General features: G+C 47.9%; 1 protein-coding gene across 1 annotated transcript in view; it reads left to right on the top strand.

Annotated features, from left to right (window-relative positions):
- MICAL3 (microtubule associated monooxygenase, calponin and LIM domain containing 3) overlaps positions 1-18,870 on the top strand; it is a 235,057-nt gene that overhangs the window by 127,114 nt on the left and 89,073 nt on the right. Inside the window, exons 8-16 of the mRNA XM_025398397.1 lie at positions 1,776-2,033; positions 2,397-2,512; positions 3,331-3,457; positions 4,877-4,973; positions 7,172-7,319; positions 9,893-10,089; positions 11,720-11,832; positions 11,923-11,985; positions 12,774-12,947. Of these exons, the coding sequence (XP_025254182.1) occupies positions 1,776-2,033; positions 2,397-2,512; positions 3,331-3,457; positions 4,877-4,973; positions 7,172-7,319; positions 9,893-10,089; positions 11,720-11,832; positions 11,923-11,985; positions 12,774-12,947 (1,293 nt within the window). The remainder of the gene's footprint in view (positions 1-1,775; positions 2,034-2,396; positions 2,513-3,330; positions 3,458-4,876; positions 4,974-7,171; positions 7,320-9,892; positions 10,090-11,719; positions 11,833-11,922; positions 11,986-12,773; positions 12,948-18,870) is intronic.

The following is an 18,870-nucleotide window of genomic DNA, read 5'->3' as shown; positions in this document are numbered from 1 at the left end:
CAGGAACCTTGAGCTGTTTCTCAGCACAGCCATCCTGTGTGCCTTCAGGGAGAACCAGGACAAAGCTGTTTATACAGCCCACTCTCCCAAAATCATAAGCAAGACGTATCCGGTTAGATGCTTTCTAAAATTGTCTTGCTGGTTATCTGGGACTACATCAGGGTTGTATTGCTGTTAGTAAGAAATAGCCAGTGAAGCAGTTCATACGCCTTGAGACAAGGTGAAGACTTAAATCTGCCACCTAGGCAGAACTGTGGTTATCGGTCAGCATTCGATAGGAACAGTCTAGAATGCCAAGACCTGGTTTACTTTGCCTTCGTGTTTCTTTTTTTTTTTTTTCCTAAGAGGGCAGAGGCCATACCTTCGGTGTATGCTGTTAAACACTAAACCCATGTGGCTACTTAGTGTTGAACAAACAGTCTTTCTAGGACCAACCTGAGTGTTTGTGTTTTGGCTTTAACATCTTGTAGTGGTGGCTGAAAGGACCATCAGGGCCACTTAGAAACCGTAGGCCCCACTTTCAGAGAATAAAGATTTGGCTCAGTGTGCCAGGAACCTCCAAAACAGAAAAGGAGTTTTTCAGTCCTTTGTTCTTCTTTGTTTGTGGGTTTCTATGGAGTCCTTCAGAGTCTCATTTTACTATTTTGAAACCCTCTGTTTCATTTTCAACATATTCCTTCCCAGCCTCCTGAACTACCATTGCTCCCACCTCCATGTCTTTTTGGCACTCAAGCTTTTTTGGTTTCTTCCTTTGGGTGTCATGAGTTACGCAAGGCTGAGTGTTTCATGTGGTCCCATTTGACAAAAGCCATTTACTACCCGGAAGATAATGAAATGCCCTTTCAGTTCACAAAGTACTATCACGTATGTGATACTCAGAACAACCCTGAGGCAGATAGGATAAGATCAAAGGAATAGTAATTATTCCAAGCAAATGGAAAAGCCATGACTGTGTGTTTTAGGCAGCAAGGTCTATGTTCTCTTGGGAATAATCCAACCCCCCCCCCTTTTTTTTTTTTTTGAGGTGGAGTCTTACTCTGTCACCCAGGCTAGAGTGCAGTGGTGCTATCTTGGCTCACTGCAACCTCCGCCTCCCAGGCTCAAGCAATTCTCCTGCGTCAGCTTCCCGCGTAGCTGGGGTTACCAGCGCACGCCACCATGCCTGGCTGATTTTTATATTTTTAGTAGAGACGAGGTTTCACCATGTTGACCAGGCAGGTCTCGAACTCTTGTCCTCAAGTGATCTGCCCGCCCCAGCCTCCCAAAGTGCTGCGATTACAGGTGTGGGCCATTGTGCCTGGCTGCCTTTCCCCTTGCCCCTTTTAATGGTATAAAATTTTGGTTTTGTTTTTTTGTTTTGTTTTGTTTTGTTTTGTTTTTGAGACAGAGTCTTGCTCTCTCGCCCAGGCTGGAGTGCAGTGGCGCGATCTCGGCTCACTGCAAGCTCCGCCTCCCGGGTTCACGCCATTCTCCTGCCTCAGCCTCCCGAGTAGCTGGGACTACAGGCGCCCGCCACCACGCCCGGCTAATTTTTTGTATTTTTTTAGTAGAGACGGGATTTCACCAGGTTAGCCAGGATGGTCTCGATCTCCTGACCTCGTGATCCACCCGTCTCGGCCTCCCAAAGTGCTGAGATTACAGGCTTGAAAGTTTTGGTTTTGGAATGTGGAGTCACTTCAGGGGGAAGGAGAAGCTGTGGCCCTGGGTCATATAGGATGGTTCTGGCCCAGTGCCAGGGCTTCTCCATCCCTACCCTCCTCTTTCTCTCGAGACAGGACTACGCCGACACAGAGCTCCTGCTTTCCCGAGAAAATGTGGACCAGGAGGCTCTGCTCAGCTATGCCAGGGAGGCGGCAGACTTCTCCACCCAACAGCAGCTGCCGTCTCTGGATTTTGCCATCAATCACTATGGGCAGCCCGACGTGGCCATGTTTGACTTCACTTGTATGTATGCCTCCGAGAACGCCGCCTTGGTGCGGGAGCAGAACGGACACCAGTTACTAGTGGCTCTGGTCGGGGACAGCCTCCTAGAGGTGAGTGCTAAGCATGGCAGCGCTCTGTGGTGGGGGCAGGAATAATTAGGAGTGAATCTGGGCATCCTAGGTCTTGGAATGAGCGTCTGCAGTGTTGTACAGCACAGGTAAACCCCCTGCAGGAGTCACACCAGGAAGTAGGGGAGCGCTACAGGCCACTGGGAGCCCAGGCTTATTAAGTATGAATGGAAATTCTGCACCTTTTTTGACTTGCTCCCTACCAATCGGGGAAGCAGAGCAGTTTGTTATTGGAACAGTTGCCAAACGCTACTGTCAACAGCAAACTCTTTGTTCCCTAGTTTATTTTTCCTGTTTTGAAAGGTGTTTTATTTTTTAATTCTTTGTTTTGTGTCTTATTTACAGCCTTTCTGGCCAATGGGAACAGGAATAGCCCGGGGCTTTCTAGCTGCTATGGACTCTGCCTGGATGGTCCGAAGTTGGTCTCTAGGAACAAGCCCTTTGGAAGTGCTGGCAGAGAGGTAATGGGAAGTAATCGGGGTTTCCTTTCATGAGAAAACTGGGAAGAAGGAGTGGTTTATTCTTCAGGCAGAGTGCAAGTTCTTCCTTCTCTTTCTGCTTTCTTAATTAAAGATGTTTTCATGTGGAAAAGAGGAAAGGCGAGGTAGGATTTCATAAAGTCATAGAAACCTAAAGATGAGTCTCCTGGACTAAGTCTTCTCTTACTCCTTTCCAAGATAAATTTCTTACTGACAGAGAAGAAATTAAAAGTAGCTTTGAATTCAGAGGAAAAATGCCAAACTGCTTATAAATGTTTCTCAAACCCCTAAATGGGTTATGTTGAAGCAGATTTTTACAAATGCAATAAAAATCCTGTGATTTGCTTTCTGATAAGGAACTAATGCCTTGACCAGAATAATTGAGGCATAAGATTTCCCAGATGAAATTGGAAGTTGATACTACTTTATTTTGTCTCTTATTTAAGGTATTCTGACTAAATATAGTGATAATTCTTTTTTTGTGTTGATTATCTTTAAAACTGAAGTAAATATTGGCATGCTTGAAAAAATAAAAGAGTAAATGTGTGGCCTTTTGAGTTGGAGGCAGCGTCTGTGGGTACTGATGGTGTTGTGCCTGCTCTCTCTCCTCGGCTTTTACCCATGGGATCACTGCAAGTGGGTGTGGGGAGCAGGGGCTGACGTAGGGCCCAAGAACACTGGTCAAGGATGAGGATCGGGCATGTCAGGTGACTTGCTGGGCTATCAGAACTACCATGAAACGAGAGGGAGATGTTCGTGGTGCTGGTCCCGACTCAGAGTATATTGCTGTGTTATTGCAGGGAAAGTATTTATAGGTTGCTGCCTCAGACCACCCCTGAGAATGTGAGTAAGAACTTCAGCCAGTACAGTATCGACCCAGTCACTCGGTATCCCAATATCAACGTCAACTTCCTCCGGCCAAGCCAGGTGAGACCTTCTTGTCAGCATTTACTTCTGGGCCCATCTACAGGACTGATGAGAATGCTGATCTATTGAGATGTGTGCACCTATTAATACCACACATATAAGGATGCTTTTTTAGTAATCCAGATAGATGTCTCTCTGAATTGGTAGAAGTAGATACTATTTTGCATTAACAGATTGAGAGCTAAGGCATAGAGTTGTTAAATGACTTAAGAGAAAATCAAACGTGATAAGAATCCAGGCCTTCATGCCACATTTCCTAATTCAAATTCTTATTGTAGGGAAGAGCACTTGCCCCATAGTGAGGAGAGGTAACTTCCAACTGTGTTGTTGCTGCCAATCACCTGTGACTTACATTCTCTGAGCCTCAATTTCTTTACCTGAAAAATGGGAATAATAATCCCTGACTACTCAAAGAATTATTGTGAGGACGAAAGAGTTTGTTCACTTGAAAGAATTTGTTCTAGTGTAATTCTTTTTTTTTTTTTTTTTTTTTTTTGAGACTCTCGCTCTGTCACCCAGGTTGGAGTGAGGTGGTGCGATCTTGGCTCACTGCTGCAGCCTCTGCCTCCTGGGTTCAAGCAATTCTCCTGCCTCAGCCTCCCGAGTAACTGGGATTACAGACACCCACCACCACACCCGGCTAATTTTTGTATTTTTAGTAGAGACGGGGTTTCACTGTGTTGGTCAGGCTGGTCTTGAACTCCTGACCTCGTGATCTGCCCACCGCGCCCAGCCCCTGGTGTAATTTTCTGTTCACCTTCTACTTGAAGTTTCCACCTTTAGGCCTCCTGTTAGAGGCAGCGTCATTAGTCCAACCGAGACTCTTAGAGGGAGCCTTCTGTTAAGTGGCAGCATCCGTCATGAGTCCAACCAAGACTCTTTGAGGGACCTCCATGGCCGAGTAACTCATTTTTTTCTCTTTTTTTTTTAAAGACAGGGTCTTGCTTTGTTGCCCAGGCTCTCTGGGTGTGGTGGCACTATCTTGGCTCACTGAAGCCTTGACTTCCTGGTCTCAAGTGATCCTCCTACCTCAGCCTCCCAAGTAGCTGGGACTACAGCTAATTTTTAAGTTTTTTGTAGAGACGAGGCCTCCCCGTGTTTCCCAGACTGGTCTCAAACTCCTGGCCTTAAGCAATCTGCTGTCCTCGGCCTCCCCAAGTATAGGGATTATAGGCGTGAGCCACTGCACCCGCCCTGTGTAGCTGATTTGTAGCACAAAGTGCCATAGTTAAAATGTATTTGTTTTTCTTCAACCCCACCTTATTTCATAAAGGATTTAAAGGTCATCATCCTAGCTTCTGTCTGGACTTTGCCCAGCCTGCTATCCCAGACTTTCCTTTCAGCCATTCTTCTCTTAGGTAGGAATTTGCTGCTTGATATTTGATTTTCCTTCTGTTTGACTTTGTAAATTTCTGCCAGGTGCGCCATTTATATGATACTGGCGAAACAAAAGATATTCACCTGGAAATGGAGAGCCTGGTGAATTCCCGAACCACCCCCAAATTGACTCGCAATGGTGAGTTCTGGCGGTGGCTTTTTAAGATGCAGGCAGCCCCTTCAAAGAAGTCTGTACTCATTCACTGAGCCATAAGGTGCGGTCCGAGGCCATGGCTGAAGCACTGTCTGAGACAGTGGCTGTCAACCAGGGGTGATTTTGCCCTCCAGGGGATACTTGGTAGTTGTGTGGGGACATTTTTGATTGTCATGATTGGGAGTAGGTACTCCTGGCGTCAAGTGGGCAGGAGCCAGGGAGTGGTCAGGAGCCAGGGATGTTGCTAAACATCCTGCAATGCACAAGACAGGTCTCCATCACACAGAATTACCTTGGCCTGAGGTGTTATGAGAGCATAGAGAGAAACCAGATACAGATGCTGGGCAGAGGGGAGAGAGGAGAGAGTGTCAGAGCTAAGGTTTTGGGGGAAGACTTTGTGGAAGAAGTCTTTGGCTGGGTCCTGCAACATTGCCAGGATTCAGTGACAGGTGAGGACCACTCCAGATTTTGTACGTATTGAAGGCCCTGAAGAGTTTTTTGGAAGAGAATGACATGAGCACACCTGGTCAGCCACATGTGAGAGGGGATGGAGGAGGGAAGTGCCAGAGGCAGGGAGACCAGGTTGAAAAACATAGCCATGGTCAGGCTGAAGGTGGTGAAGGCCCAGATCTGGCCCTGATGCTGAGGATGAAGAAGAGAGGAGGTAGTGGAGGAGACCTCAGACTTTGGGCCAGATGCAGCTGAGTCCTGGGCCAAGCTTTGCCATTGGTGAATTGTGCGGCCTTGAAGAGGTGATTGAATAGCTCTGTACTTCGGTTTCCCTGTCTGTGACGTGGGGACAGCAGTGTCTACCTCACATTGTGATCATGAGCGCCAGGCCTCCAGTGGATGGTCATTCCCATTGTTCGTTATGTGAGAGAGAATGGTAAGGAGGTGAAATCGATGGGCAGGGCCAGCTGATCGCCTTGTGGGGCGAGAGGTGTTTGTAGATGGTGCTACATCAGTGTAGGCAAGGCAGAGGGAGGGCTGAGAGGGTTGAGTCATTTGGACATTGTGAATTTGATGTGCCATTGGGATGCCAGGGTGGATGTGAGGACCAGCAGGCAGTCGGAAACATTTGCATTTTTCTCCCCTGGAGTGTCTTCTCTTTGAAAGCAGAGAGTGTATCTTTATTCACTGTTTTTATTTTAGAGCCTGGAATACTGAAGTTGCCTATTACATATTGGATGGTTGGATATACACATAGGAGACAGATCTGAGTAAAAGCTCATTTCTGAGCCAAGAGATGGCACCAGAAAGTGGTTTTATGTGTTATTGCAGAATACATTTTCGCGGTGAAAAACCTAAATGAAACAGGATTTTCATGATACTTGGCTTTTGTCTTGTGTTCACAGATTACTAAATGACTTAGTGCAAACTTCAGTTGCCCTCGGTGAGGGAACAGACTTTCTTGGATATAAATAGTTCGTAGATTCTCCTGAATGGCCCGTATCAGAGCTCTTCTGATGTGGTTAATAATAGGAGTTTTAAAGAGGCTGTTCAGGTTTTAGAAGACGTTTCAGTGAACTGTAAAAAGCATCCCAGCACATGTGTTTGCCTATTCAGTTTTTCAGGGTTGAGAATTCGTAGTACGAGGTGCCAGGCTCCGTTTGGGGACTGTCTGATCTGGGGCCCCAGTGTTGTCAGCAGAGCCCTGCAGGGCTTCTTCTCTTGGCAAGTTATACAGTGCCTTGGAAGTGCAGGGGCAGGGCCTGGTGCTTTGGGTTGAATGTGCCACCCTGTAGGATGGAGCCTTTTCTCCTCTCCTTTTCCCAATGCTACTTTGGAGGGGGAAGGCTTCCTCAGCCAGGTGCCAGCGACTACCTGAGAACTCAGAGCTGCTGCAAGCCAGGCTGGCCACACAGTAGGTGGCGCTCCTCCACCTCAGTGCCGCAGGGACAGCAGGCTGTGGCTGTCAGGCTGTGGTCCCTCAGGATGCTGGGGGGTGGACATTGACCTTAGAGTCTGGATAAACTAGTAGTTTCTTTTCTTAGAATTCACTGTCATGATACCATTTGCATAACCTTGTTCCTCACTGTTTTCTTTGATTGGAAACTAGTGTTGACTGTTTTGTCCCTACCCTCAGTAATTTTTCAAAGTGGACGTGTGTCCTGCAAAGAGGATTCTCTGTCAGTGTTACCAGGTGACCACACCTCCAAGAATAATGTGTTTTGTTGTTTTAGAGTCTGTAGCTCGTTCAAGCAAACTGCTGGGTTGGTGCCAGAGGCAGACAGATGGCTATGCAGGGGTAAACGTGACAGATCTCACCATGTCTTGGAAAAGTGGCTTGGCCCTTTGTGCAATTATCCATAGATACCGCCCGGACTTGATGTAAGTTGTGATCAAACTTTATGTTTTTTTAATATTCCCCAAGGATCTCAGACCACTCTGTTATCAAGTAATATTTTGTCCTTTTTCCTAGAATGAGGTTCATAGTATACTTTCTCTAGAAGGCAGTGATTTTGATTTCACTATATTTGAAACTCTGTATGTCATGTATTATATAGCTCAACCCAGGAATGATTTTTATTTTTATTTTTTTCCAATAAGTCTTTTGCGCTCCTATAGCTGAGTTTTAAAAATCACAACACTGATAAGTCAAAAATGGGTTTTGATACCCACCTGGGCCTGTTAGCTTCACACAGAGGAAAACTCTGTTTATTGACCCCGATTGAACTCTTCGTTTCGGCCAGCTATCTCTCAAAATCTTTTTTTTTTTTTTTTGAGACGAGGAGTCTCGCTTTGTCCCCCCAGCTGGAGTGCAGTGGCGCCATCTCGGCTCACTTCAACCTCCACCTCCCGGGTTTACGCCATTCTCCTGCTTCAGCCTCTGGAGTAGCTGGGACTACAGGCACCCGCCACCACGCCCGGCTAATTTTTTGTATTTTTAGTAGAGACGGGGTTTCACCATGTTAGCCAGGATGGTCTCGATCTCCTGACCTCATGATCCACCCACCTCGGCCTCCCAAAGTGCTGGGATTACAGGCATGAGCCACCGCGCCCGACCTAGCTCTCTCTCAAGTTCTGTGGGTCACAGGGGAAACCTGGCTAGAACATTTGGCCAGCTCAAGGCAAATGTGTCACTACTAACAAAGCAAAACATCATGAACACTTAACCAATTCATGATGGTTCATTGGTATTTTCTCTGTGTTAAAGACTGCATTTTTTACAGACATATTCTGTTGTCCTACCCACCTATCCCAGTGACATCTCCTTTGGCCATTCTCCACTCACCTGTCTACAGAATCAGCACTCTGGGGTGACCCCAGGTCAGCTGTGGGGGCCAGCACACTCAGGTTCCCCCATTGGCATTTGTTACCACGGAAGCCAGACAGAAGGATTCAGAAGCAGAGCATGTTGCGTTATTTTGGTTTTCTGTCCTTTCCATCATGAGGTCCACTTAAGAGGCCAATTTCTGTTTGTTTTGTTTAATGATTGCTTAAAGAATCCTGCAAGATATAGTTGCTATTTATATGATGGTTATAAACTGACGAGGCAAGAGCTGGTAAAAATAGCCTTGTGCAGTGTGGATTACCAATGGGGATTTCTGGTGTGCTTGGATGGAGGTAAGTGACCTCTGCTGCTCCTGTCACTTAGCTCACCCAGAAGTTGATAACAAGTAAGTAAGAATAGGGCTTATTCACTCCCGCCAAAGAAAGGGGGTGGGGCAAGGAAGAGCAGCTTGGGAAAGATTGTAGTCAGTGGCAGAGGATGGGCAGATGAGTCAGCTGTGTTCCGAATGGAACAGGCAGAAGTGGTTGAGGGAGCCTAGCAGGTGGGGGTGGAGGGGCACCGGGCGAAGGTTAGGGGACCGTCTTCTGGGAAGGCAAAGCAGCACAGAGACAGCGCGGCACTGTTCAGCAGCAGTGGGGTCATAGTTTCAGGGGCTGAACCTACAGTGAGGGGGAGTTTGAGAAAATGCTGTGGGGTCCTAGGTTAACACAGAATAAGGGTTGCTGGGTTAGCCTGAAGTCATGTAAGGAAGAATGCGATCAGTCTTCTGAAAAGCAAGAGGCTTAAACCCAGTAGGAAATGGCCATTAATCTAAATAGGAAACTTAGCAATGGAAACATTTTTTGAGGAGGATTTTGGAATTTCCCCTCCAGGAGAAGGCTAAGATTCATCAGAGCTGATTTAGTACCTTAACAGCTCGTCGGGTCTAAGGGCCATGGTGGGTGACAGTCCCGGGCCTGTAGGGGTAATCTGATTCAAATAGGAGATGTATCGTGTTTTCACATTAGTTTAACATGGATGGGCCATATGCAAGGATCAAGATATGTTAAAGATAAGATAGTTCCTATTATTTTTTATTTTTATTTTTAGAGACAGGGTCCCCCACCCTATTTCTCGGGATAGAGGGCAGTGGCACAGTCATAGCTCATTGCAACCTTGAACTTGCAGGCTCAAGTTATTCTCCTGCCTCAGCCTCCCACATAGCTAGGACTATAGGTACATGCCGCCATGCCTAGCTAATTTTTAATTTGAATTAAATTTTTAATTTAAATTGAGCTCCGGGGCTCAAGCAATTCTGCTGCCTCACCCTTCCAAAGTGTTGGGATCACAGGTATGAACCACTGTGCCCAGCCAGTTCCTATTCTCAAGCTCACATTTTAGTGGTAAATTTGTGTTACCAGAGAAATGAGAGTAGTTTTTCGACTTTTTCCCTTTTTTTTTTCTTTGGTGGGTAAACCTTTCATCACTTCCTGAGGTTACTTTGCTTTTCCTTAGTAAAAAGAAAAAGAACAAGAGGTGAGATAAAACAGGTTTGTTCTCAGGTGTCCACGATGCACAGCACCCTGGATTTTAGCTGAAAACAGAGAAAGGACGATGACTCCAGGATACCGTGTTTCTGTTTAAGGACAGTCAACCTATCTTGATACGTTTTCCTTGTCCTGTTTCTCAGAGATTTTGATTCTTTGGATGAGCAAAATGTGGAGAAGAATAACCAACTGGCCTTTGACATTGCGGAGAAGGAGTTGGGCATTTCTCCCATCATGACAGGCAAAGAAATGGCCTCCGTGGGGGAGCCCGATAAGCTTTCCATGGTGATGTACCTGACTCAGTTCTACGAGATGTTTAAGGACTCCCTCCCCTCTAGCGGTAAGGCCCGGGAGGAGCTGCTGCACCACCCCCGCTGCTGTGCTGTGGCCCGGCTGTTCCTTCCTTCCTCTCGACTGCCCCGCAGCAGTGCCACCAAACACAAAGTTATTCTGTATTCTTACCAGTTAGCTGTCAGGGAAATCTCTGGAGCTTTGCTTCATTATTTTTCCCTTCTCTAGTAGTATGTTCTCAACCCCTCATTCTTTCCCAAATCTTTCTCGCTGCATTTATAAAAATGCAGAAATCGTTCCTGTACCAAGTCTTTTTCTATGACTCCACCACCTTCTAGTGCTCGCGCTCTCAGAGCCAGCCTTTTTGAAGAAGTGGTTTGTGCTTGTGGCCTCTGCTTCTGCACGGCCCAAACTTCGTAACGGGTTATAAGCCGGCTTCTCCTCACACTGCGCTACCGCAGCTGTTCCCCAGTGAGGAGGATTCCCACCTCCTAACTCTTTTCTCAGTTCCTGTCTCTCACGCACTTGCTTTTCTGCATTGTTGGGCGCCGGAGAACGATATCCCTTTTCTTGGAATTCTCTCGTCTCCTCCATGTCTGTGATCCTGAACCACACTTGTCCCCCTTCTTTCTCCTGTCACTGTGCCTTCTCCGGCTTCTTTCTACTCCTACCTCTTAGCACTTCCCAAAAGTCTTTGCTTGGCCCTCAGCTTGCTGCCTCAGACTCTCATAGTGCTACAAAAAATATTCCTGTTGTCATTAATTGTCACTTAAAGTAAGTGTAGCATGAGGCTAGAGTGTTGGCTGTGGGGTCTGACCTGGATTTACAGTATCCCAGGCTTCCACTCCTGGCCTTAGGCAAGTTACTAAATTTTCCTGTGTCTCGCTTTCTGTCAACCTGTCTTGTAAAATGGGATAATGGGTGTAAAATGGGATAATGGGTGTAAAATGGGGATAATATGTATAATTACATTGTGCTGTGCCAAGAAGGATGTTCGGCCAGTGGAAGTACTTAACAAATGTTAGTGATTTACTATGAATTAATGACTATTTTAAAAATTACTGTTGTTATTAATGAAACATTGAAATTCAAAAAACTTGTGTTACCACCTTCCAGTACTTTCCAGCCCATGTATTCTTGTAGGGATCGGTGGCTTTTCCTGGTTAGCCATGCCATTCTTACAACAGAAAGCCACAGCTCTAACACTGATGTACCCATTCAGTGCCACCCCTGTCTGTGTGCAGCTCAGATCGTGGCATCTGCATACACTAAAACGAGGAACCCTGAGTTCATCGCCTCTCTGCTTTTTTCTTTCCCTCCCTCTCTGTCTGTCCCAAAATTTTTATCACAAAAACGAGCCTTCAGCACTCTGCTGTAACTAACAATCACAGCCAGCTTCCAACTTCTGAAAAGCAAAAGTGCAGGTTTTGGTAACTGAAGTAGATTGGGAAGAAGAGTCATTTTTGTTGATGTGGATGAAAAAAAGAAGGCTCAGTGTCCATACCCAAGTATGCATTTCCTCCGTGGAATTTCCTGCTGAGGCCACGTGTTGTCATAGCTGGTGAACCTTTAGAACTTTCTGAGGCTCTGCGAACCATCCATAAGGGAGAGTAGTTTTGGTTGGGATTTTGCGGTGCCCTCAAGGGCTGTGCTTGAACATCACTGGTTTCTGTTCCCAGACACCTTGGACCTAAATGCGGAGGAGAAAGCAGTCCTGATAGCCAGCACCAGATCCCCTATCTCTTTCCTAAGCAAACTTGGCCAGACCATCTCTCGGAAGCGTTCTCCCAAGGTATGTGGAGGAGTCTCTCGACCGGCTGCAAAGCTAATGGCAATGTATGTGTGGCTAGAATAATGCAGTTTCCCTTCTCCCTTGGTACAGGATAAAAAGGAAAAGGACTTGGATGGTGCTGGGAAGAGGAGAAAGACCAGTCAATCAGAGGAGGTGAGATTCACTTGGAGAATTGCTAGAATGGTCATGTGGAATAGCCCTTTTTGGTTAAAATCATTCATTTCCACAATGGTATTGCCAGGTCTTTTCCTATTCATCCTTTATGAGAATTTCTGCTGGGCTTTTTTTTTTTTTTTTTTCTTTTTTTTGAGACAGAGTCTTGCTTGTTGCCCAGTGGCGTGATCTGGGCTCACTGCAACCTCTGCTTCCTGGGTTTGGGCTCCTGCCTCAGCCTCCCAAGTAGCTGGGATTACAAGTATGTGCCACCACACCCAGCTAATTTTTGTAAATTATTTATTTATTTATTTATTTATTTTGAGACAGTTTGGCTCTATTACCTAGGCTGGAGTGCAGTGGTGCAATCTCGGCTCACTGCAGCCTCCACCTCCAGTGTTCAAGCAATTCTCATGCCTCAGCCTCCCAAGTAGCTGGGATTATAGGTGTGTACCACCATGTCCTGCTAATTTTTGTATTTTTAGTAGAGATGGGGTTTCACCATGCTAACCAGGCTGGTCTCAAACTCCTGACCTCAAGTGATCCGCCCACCTCGGCCTCCCAAAGTGCTGGGATTACAGGCCTGAGCCACTGCGCCCGGCCAGGTCCCAGTACTCTTTATATGGCCCTAGCTTCAGACTTGCTGTCCCCTTGTGGACATGGGAGCTTTGAGAGCTGAGCCAGACCACCAGCCCCCGTGCCAGGTCCTGAGCGCGCTTCTGTGAGGGAGGGACATGGGGGGAGCCTCCTGTCACAGCGCCGGGTTCTTTGGGGTTGGTATTGATCAGGAGGAAGCTCCCCGGGGCCATAGAGGAGAAAGACCGACCCTGGTGAGCACTCTGACAGACAGGAGGATGGACGTTGCCGTTGGGAACCAGAACAAAGTGAAGTACATGGCAACCCAGCTGCTGGCCAAATTTGAAGAGAACGCACCCGCACAGTCGGTCGGCACACGGAGACAGGTAAACCCAACCCGTGCCTCGCCCACACTGATGTGGTCAGGCCACACAAGAAGAGGGGATCTTTTCTGTCCATTGAGATGGGCTGTGTCACAGACCCTGGGGTTCATGGGCTCGAGACGGGCGTCTGGCTTTCCCTCGCCTGACTGCAGCAGAGAAGAGCCCTTTATCTGCTTGCTTCAGGCTCTGAGGGTCACTCTGTCCTCAGCATTCCGACCTGGGTTGTCCCCTGACAAGAATCAGCAGAGGAATCTAAAAAAATCTGTATTCATATACCTGTACATCTGTGCACGTTTGCAGATATATTTAAATTTAGAGAAGTACACACTTACTGAGGAACATGCTGAGAAGTACAGTAAAGGTAATGAAGCCACCTGTGATTCTATTAATTAATATCTTCCTGCCCTTCTTTCTGGTCTTTTTTTTTCAGTGTATTCTTGTTTTTGTAGATAAGGTCATTCTTAACATATACTTGTCGATTCTCCTTTTTTCATTTCACCTTAGGCATTCCCATGTTGTCCCTGACTCTACAAGCACCTTCTAGAATGTGTGGGCATCAGGCTTCTCTTAGCTGTTGCTCTAGTGTTGGATGTTCAGGTTATTTCTCATCTTTCAAGATAAGATACAGAGATAAACGTTCTTATGATAAACCGTCTTTTGTGTGTTGCAGCAGTTTCCCAGGATATTTTCCTAGGACTATGAGCATTGAGTGCTAAGTGGCACTCCCACACACCATGCATGAGAGTGCATGGCAGCAGCTTGTGGCTTGGGGTGTCTTTGTTAGGGTGTGTCTCTCCCCTTGCTTGTCTAAAAGTCACTCTGACTTCTTACAAGAGGTGGGCCTGGGATTTTGGAGATTCACACTGCAAGTGTCTCATAAATCTCCATGATAACTGGAGAGAGCAGCCGGAGGGCAGCGGCCCCTTCTCTGAATTTCCCTTCACTCTCTTCATCTTCTCCATGCCCATCAGCCATTCTTCCTATGGACCAGATGGGTGGGAGCAGCTTTGCTTGGAGTCTGGCCGTAATTAACTACCTGCCACATCTAGTCTTTGCACGCCAGTCTTTTCATGCTGTGGCTCACAGAAAAGGTGATGATATTCACTGATAAACAGTTGAGGTTGTCTGGAGGCTCTGGCAGCCCCAGGTTCCCCTGCCTTGGGAAGGCTGGAATGCTGCCTGTTAGAGGAAGGTTGCCTCTAAGAGAAGGTTGCTTTCCTCATTTTGGATGGGAATATTAGTTTTCCAAATCAGAATTAGTGGTTTCGACTCAGAGAACATTTAGCTTGGAAAAGAGATGATGCGTATTACAGCTTCTGTTTTCCTTTTTCTGTTCTTTTGCATTTGCTTTTGGTTTGGGGGAGGCTGTTTGCTTTGCTTTAGAAGTGTAACTTTCTAAGAATGAATGAATCCTCCCTCTTCCCCACAGTTCACAGGTGTGGGGCTGTCCCCTGTGAGTTCTTTCTGTTCTTCTCCCACCTTAATGTACTTTTATTTTGTTTTGTCTCCATGTCCTGTCCCCACCCACACTTGGCCTGTGTGTCCCCAGCTGACACAAGAGCGTGGGGCCAGCCAGCCGTCCAGCTGCCTGCCCGGGCAGGTTCGCCCTGCCCCCACCCCGCAGTGGAAACAGGTAAAGGAACTGCCAGGGCCAGGATGGGTGCTGTCTCTCCAGGCCTTCCCGCCCCTCCTCCTGAGCCAGGGTTCAGGCCTGTGCTCTGGAATCCTAGCTCATGAGGGCCGGAAGTCTCCGCTCATTCGAGTAGTAGCTTTGGGAAAACATTGAACAGGCAGGGCTGATTGATTGCACGATTTCTGTAACTCCTGGGGATTTGAGAAAGAGTTAACAGGGAGACTGTTGATTTGGTTTGAAACTCGCTGAAGCGGTATGGTAGGCGGCTCACCTAGGGGTACCCGAGCTCTTGGGTTTGCTGTTGTCCATTTGTCTCAAGCTGACTTTTTTCCAGCATGTCTCCTCGTGACCCTGGGAGAGAGAATTCTGAGTATGTCAAGCCTGAGAGTTGGGGCATGGAGCCTTTTAAATGGGAAAATGTTATCCAGGAAAATAGTCTGGAACTGTGAGTTTGTGTTTGTTTTAAATCCTGGATGAAAGTATTCCTGGATGTTTTATTGGTGTTCTCTCTACATTTAAATGAATGTTTTTGGAAATTTTCACTAAAACCTTGGCAGGATCTCCCAGAAAACTGCGTATCCTAAGTGGTACAGAATAGGGCAGGTGATGGCATGCACTTTCTAAGAAAAAACCCAGCAGAGGAATTGGGAGCCCTGACTGTGGCTCCTCCGTGTCACAGATGAGCAAGTCCCTGCTCTCGAGTGGAGCCAGGGTTGGCTGCCTTGTAGTCTGATATCATTTAGGTCTGCTGAGATGCCGAGAGGGCCATGAGCTGGTCCTGGATGCCGTCAGCGCCTTCCGTAGTCGATCTCCCCAGCCTCCTGTGCTGTAAAGTGACTTTATGGTCAGGAGATGCTGAGGGGTGGTGAGTTGGGTTTTATTTAAGTTACTTACATTCCGGCAAAAACGTTCCTTTCTAACCATTCTTTTGTAACATAGCACATTAAAGACAGGGCCCAAAAGACTGAGATGGAATTTTGGGAGCAGTGTCCAAACTCACAACAGAAGACAAATTCACCCTTTCTCTGTGCATGAGGGAAGTCTTCTGAAAAATCTAATTGGAAATTTACTTGCATTTTATTTTCTTAACCTTGGCCTTGATGTCTCGGTGGAAGATATGATTTGAAAGATGATGTTTAGTTGAGGATCTGTTGAAGGGGAAAGTGAACTCTAAATTGGATTCCAAAACCTCTTACAGTATCCATAACAGGTGCCTGAGGTGGGAGGAGCAGAGGGAGAGGGAGATGAGGAGTAATGCAGGCAAGTGGGGGAACGGGTGGCTGTGGCTGGAATGGTGCTGAGGGGCCGCTGGAAGCATGCTCCCTGGAGAATGTTGGTAGTCCCTGCCAGTGCAACTTGTCACCTGAGTCAGTAGGGTCGTGGCGGAGTAGGAGACTGGCAGACTGTATGGGCAGTGGAATAGAACCATGAAAGTCAAACGCAGGTTCTGTGGGATGGGCACCAGATTACAGTTGGAGACAGTAGCTGGGCAGATGTATAAATGAGACTTGATTGGTGAGAAATTGTTAGCGGTGAGAACCCCGTTAGGTTCTTTGGTACCTTAGGGGATATCCAGTAGGGATCTGCGAATTTACCAGGTGGCAGGGAAGTAGCACTGTGAACCAAAACTCACAGTTCTTATGTCCATGTGAAATGTATAGTATTCACATAGAACTTTCTCAGCTCTAAATCATGAATTTGGGCCTTCTAAATTTATCTCCTGAAAGAGTTGGAGTTGCAGTGTCAGATACTTGCAGAAACCTGGGACAGGGGAACCCCAGTGGTACCCGGGCCCTGCGTCTGATGCCTCCCATGGCTGGCCCTCCACATCTCCCTTCAGGAAGCGGGGCTGACTGGCAGCACCCCATTGTGACTCATAGTGCTTCTCTGGAGGTGGTTCAGAGGCAGGAGGGCATTGCCTGGCAGGGCAGTGATAGCTGAGTTGACAGAAGGGTCACTTTCAGCCTAGGTCATCGTATGGAAGAGGGAAAATAATAGCAGCTCAGCCTGCCAGTGGCTTCCCTTCATTTCCTTCCTTTGTAAACGCTGTGGCTCTTCCCTTCCCCATCCTTTTGCCTTTTGATCTCAGAAACACATCCTGAAGGCAAGCTCTGTGCGATAACCAGCCCTAGTTTGGAAGTAGATTGTCATGGGAGCTCTGAGCGAGTACGGGGCTGTTTCCCCAGGCCTCGTGGCTTCCCTGCTCCCCCGCTCCCTGCATGCTGCCCTGGGCACAGGGAGATGAGAGTTTCCCTGGAAGATATCAGAGAGGCCTGGGAATGTGTGATTGTTTCTCAAATACCAGGGACTTTGGGGCTTTGTAAATCGTAGACAGACTCTCGAAGGGAATACGGTGGAGGGGGCAGAATGAGAGAAAAGCCAGGGACGTGTATATGGCATTTGAATGTTAGTGAGACACCTTTAATTTTGACATAATGCTCCTGCCTTTCTTGCATTTCCTTGTTAGTTTCCTGAAGCCCTTTGATTGCAGGGACTGAGGGGAGGGCAGCAGTGCCAGCCACTGTCACAGCTGTGCCCTGAAGAGGCTGCTGCTTCGCTGTATTGGATGCACATGACCAAGCCCTTGAGAGGGGGTCTCTGTGTCCCCTCTTGGCGGTTGGCCTGTTTGACCTTTCTCTCTACTCATCAGCAAGCCTATTTCTTATATCCCCGACTTCCCTGAGAAAACCATTGTTCCCTGGCACCTGGAAGGTGCTGCGCTGCTGGTTCTCCCCAGTCCCGCAGATCACCTCTGTGGCTGTGCCCAGCAGAGGGTGCGCGTCCCACCTGGGGGCCCACGGGAGACCACTGGGCTGCCCTCTGAGGATGAAGGGGCAAGGAAAGGCCTCCCTGGGGTGCTTCTGACAAACGCCCTTCAGTCCTCCCAGAACCAGCCTCCACGTGGCCACTGTTTGAATAATGTTCTCTCTGTTTATGTCTGTTGGTATAAAAGCAACGGGAAAAGGAGTGTTCTCGGACCTGCCCCAAAAAAGTGATCACCCTGTCTCCTCCCCCTACTCCACCTCCCTGTCGGGCGCATGGCAGCCAGCAGGTGATCCTCTCTGCATGCTCCGTGGTCCTGTCTCTGTCTCCCTGCCTGTCTGTGTAGGTGGCTAGTGTAGAGACCAAGTCAGTTTCCCTCTTCTCAGCAGTAACTGTCAAGAAGAAAGGCCATGCATAGAAACCATTTATGGTGGAAGCAACTTTTATGGCCCTCAGGATGGTGCATCCTACATTCACACCTGACCCTGGTCAGTCCCACGCACACCATGGAAACACGACTGTCCCACCATGAACTAGAAGTTCAGCTGTAACATGTTTGTCACTCATCCGAGGCCCAGAAGCCCTAAGAGCAGCCTGTTTTTCTGAAACCCCACTGAAGGCAGCCCTTTTCTCTCGCTGCACAGTGAGGTGGGGTGAGGCCTTCGGGCGCTGTCACAGGGCTTCTCCACGTGAGTTTCGTTCCTTCTGATTCTGGGAGCTCTGCCTCTTGCCCGTTCAGCGTCTTCCAGCAAACACTCCTCCCCCTGCACTCGCACACCAGGCAGAGCGTTCAGTGGCCCCGGAGCCAGCCACAGCCGTGGCTGGTGAGAACAGCAGGCAGTGAGGACAGCAGGCATGTGTCTGTGGCATGTTTGTAGGATGGCATTGTTGACCTTCATGGTATGTTTCTATAAAATAAAATGTGAGTTTCAAGAGCAGAATCTATGGAAAGACATTTTCCCACCTAAGGTGGCCTATTTAAAGGGTGACCGTAGTAACGAGACTGATTTTGAAGGCCCCACCTGTGTCCATGGCTCTCAGAACTGAGTCGTTGCAGGTTGAGCAGCTGCTGGGTGCCTTCATCTATACGAGAGCTAGCCGTCCTCAGCACCCGCTGTCGCCTGGGAAGCACGCTCAATTCTTCTCAAGCCGTGTCTCCATCAGTTCTCACAATAACACTGTGAGGCAGGTGCTATTATTGGCTCCGTTTTACCAGGGAGGAGACTGAAGCATAGGGTGGAGAGGCCGTGTCACGTGTCTGAGTCACATAGTAAGCGCTCAGTGCACAGTGAGGTGGGGTGAGGCCTTCGGGCGCTGCCACAGGGCTTCTCCACGTGAGTTTCATTCCTTCTGATTCTGGGAGCTCTGCCTCTTGCCCGTTCAGCATCTTCCAACAAACACTCCTCCCCGCTGCACTCGCACACCAGGCAGAGCGTTCAGGAGCGGCCCCGGAGCCAGACTGGAATCTGGCTTGTGGGACCGGGGCCACGCTCTGGCCTCCCCCTGCCCACAGAGACATTATGCTCACGG

The sequence above is a fragment of the Theropithecus gelada genome, chromosome 10 (genome assembly GCF_003255815.1).
Source record: "Theropithecus gelada isolate Dixy chromosome 10, Tgel_1.0, whole genome shotgun sequence".
NCBI lineage: Eukaryota > Metazoa > Chordata > Mammalia > Primates > Cercopithecidae > Theropithecus > Theropithecus gelada.
Note: the sequence above shows the minus strand (reverse complement) of the source record. Positions and strands in the feature narration are given on the sequence as shown.